This window comes from Aphanomyces invadans (genome assembly GCF_000520115.1).
Source record: "Aphanomyces invadans strain NJM9701 unplaced genomic scaffold supercont1.68, whole genome shotgun sequence".
In the NCBI taxonomy this organism is placed as follows: domain Eukaryota; phylum Oomycota; class Saprolegniomycetes; order Saprolegniales; family Verrucalvaceae; genus Aphanomyces; species Aphanomyces invadans.
In genome coordinates, this window is record NW_008580213.1 from 198,599 (window position 1) to 200,190 (window position 1,592).

The window sequence follows — 1,592 nt, forward strand, 5'->3', positions numbered from 1 at the left end:
GAGCTTGTGGAGTTAAGTGAGTTACGACAAGAAGATGAAGGTTCGGCATTGCCCGGTTGGTATGTTTTGGCTCGTGGCTACCTTACTTACCAACTGTCATACTTGTATGAAGCCTCAAGGCAACCAAATCTCCATGTACTTTGGGTTGCGACCTCCAAGCATTGACGCGTACCTTTCCATGATCAGTTGACTTTGCTTCTTGAGTCCTAATTTTGTTTGTACAAAGTATTTTGAAGTGTACGTATACAAATTCTAAATGATACATTGGCTTCTTGCCCTATTTAGAAATGAATTACATTAAAATTACACATTTGACCTACACTCAGCGTGAACTTCATGTGATGTTTCCTTAACTTGAGCAAATTGACATAAATAAATTGTCCTGGTTTAACTTGTGAAATACCCTACATAAACAGTGCTGTAAGGATTCTTGACTTCTATTTCGGGATATATGTGAGTGATGATCGAAGCAGTATTTTTACTCAATACGTTAGCGATTGCGCTGACCAATTCCATCATCATGCGCTAATTAGCGTGGTGTTGTTCGGCACGAAGGGCAGCTTGTTTGCGATCAAACTCTAATCTTGCTGCTGTTTGCTCAGTAATGAGCTCTTCTCGGCGGCGCTTGTCATCAATTCCTGCTTGAATTGCATGAATGAGGTTGTTCATGTCGATCGATGTTGCAGTAGCTTTACGTTTCTCCCGTTTTTGTGTGCCAGCCTCTTCTTGGCTGCTGCGTTCAAGCTCTCCCAACGCCTTTTTCCGCAGCAACATACCCGAGTTTTCGAACCCTTCCAGTTTTCGTCGGCATACATCTTTTCGAATTGTTTCAGAGGCCTTGAAGTCGTCCATACGCGTCTTGATATCCTTGCTCTCGCTCCTCGTACTCTTCTGCTGTACCCAACGTCCGCAACGACTCACTTTCACCTCGCACCAACCGAGACATGAGAACGTCAAACCTTGCCTTCATCGTGGGGCCCTTTTTCTTTAGACCAAAAGTTGCAGACTGTCCAAGCGCATCAGCGATGGCAGACCAAGCCTGCAACTGCTTGCCGTGGTCGGCCTCCCAGGGACTCGCGAAAGTAATCTGCAGCAGTAGCTTGATGTCATGATGGTATGCGAATTTGCGGCTCCCACTGGTCTCGTCAGGATGGAGCTCCGCAATGTCTGGAGTGCAGATGGGTGGTGTGACATGACTTTGCCAACTGAATGGCTGTGTGTGCTGGTGTGATATCCGTACCATAGTCTGGTTCTTGAACCTAAACCTTGAGTTCCAAACCTTGAGATTGGGGCCACCAATCTCAGTCGACTCATAGATTGGGACAAAGTTGGAGAATGGATTTGTAGAGAATTACCGTGAAATATTCAATTTCATAATAGGCAAAATTCAATGTAATGTCGAAATTTTGATGTACCGAAAACTCTCTATTACTGACGACGAGGCGCATCAAAGCCCTTTGAACAGAACTGTTCTAGCATGATTGGATGTCGAAGGTCGAAATATACAACATATTCTGACCATTGAGGATATCAAGAATATGATACTACTCCGGTCCGTAATGTTTGTCACATTGACTTTTCGATTGGCGAGA

The 1,592-nt window shown here is 44.5% G+C and overlaps 1 protein-coding gene across 1 annotated transcript; it reads right to left on the reverse strand.

The window, feature by feature from the left end:
* Window positions 1–525: 525 nt before the first annotated feature.
* Window positions 526–970, reverse strand: H310_14413 (hypothetical protein; the record flags this gene model as incomplete). The annotated part of the gene is made up of 2 exons (XM_008882270.1): window positions 526–894; window positions 935–970. The coding sequence occupies 2 exons, from the start codon at window positions 968–970 to the stop codon at window positions 526–528; spliced, it is 405 nt and encodes a 134-aa protein (XP_008880492.1).
* Between the last annotated feature and the right edge of the window lie 622 nt (window positions 971–1,592).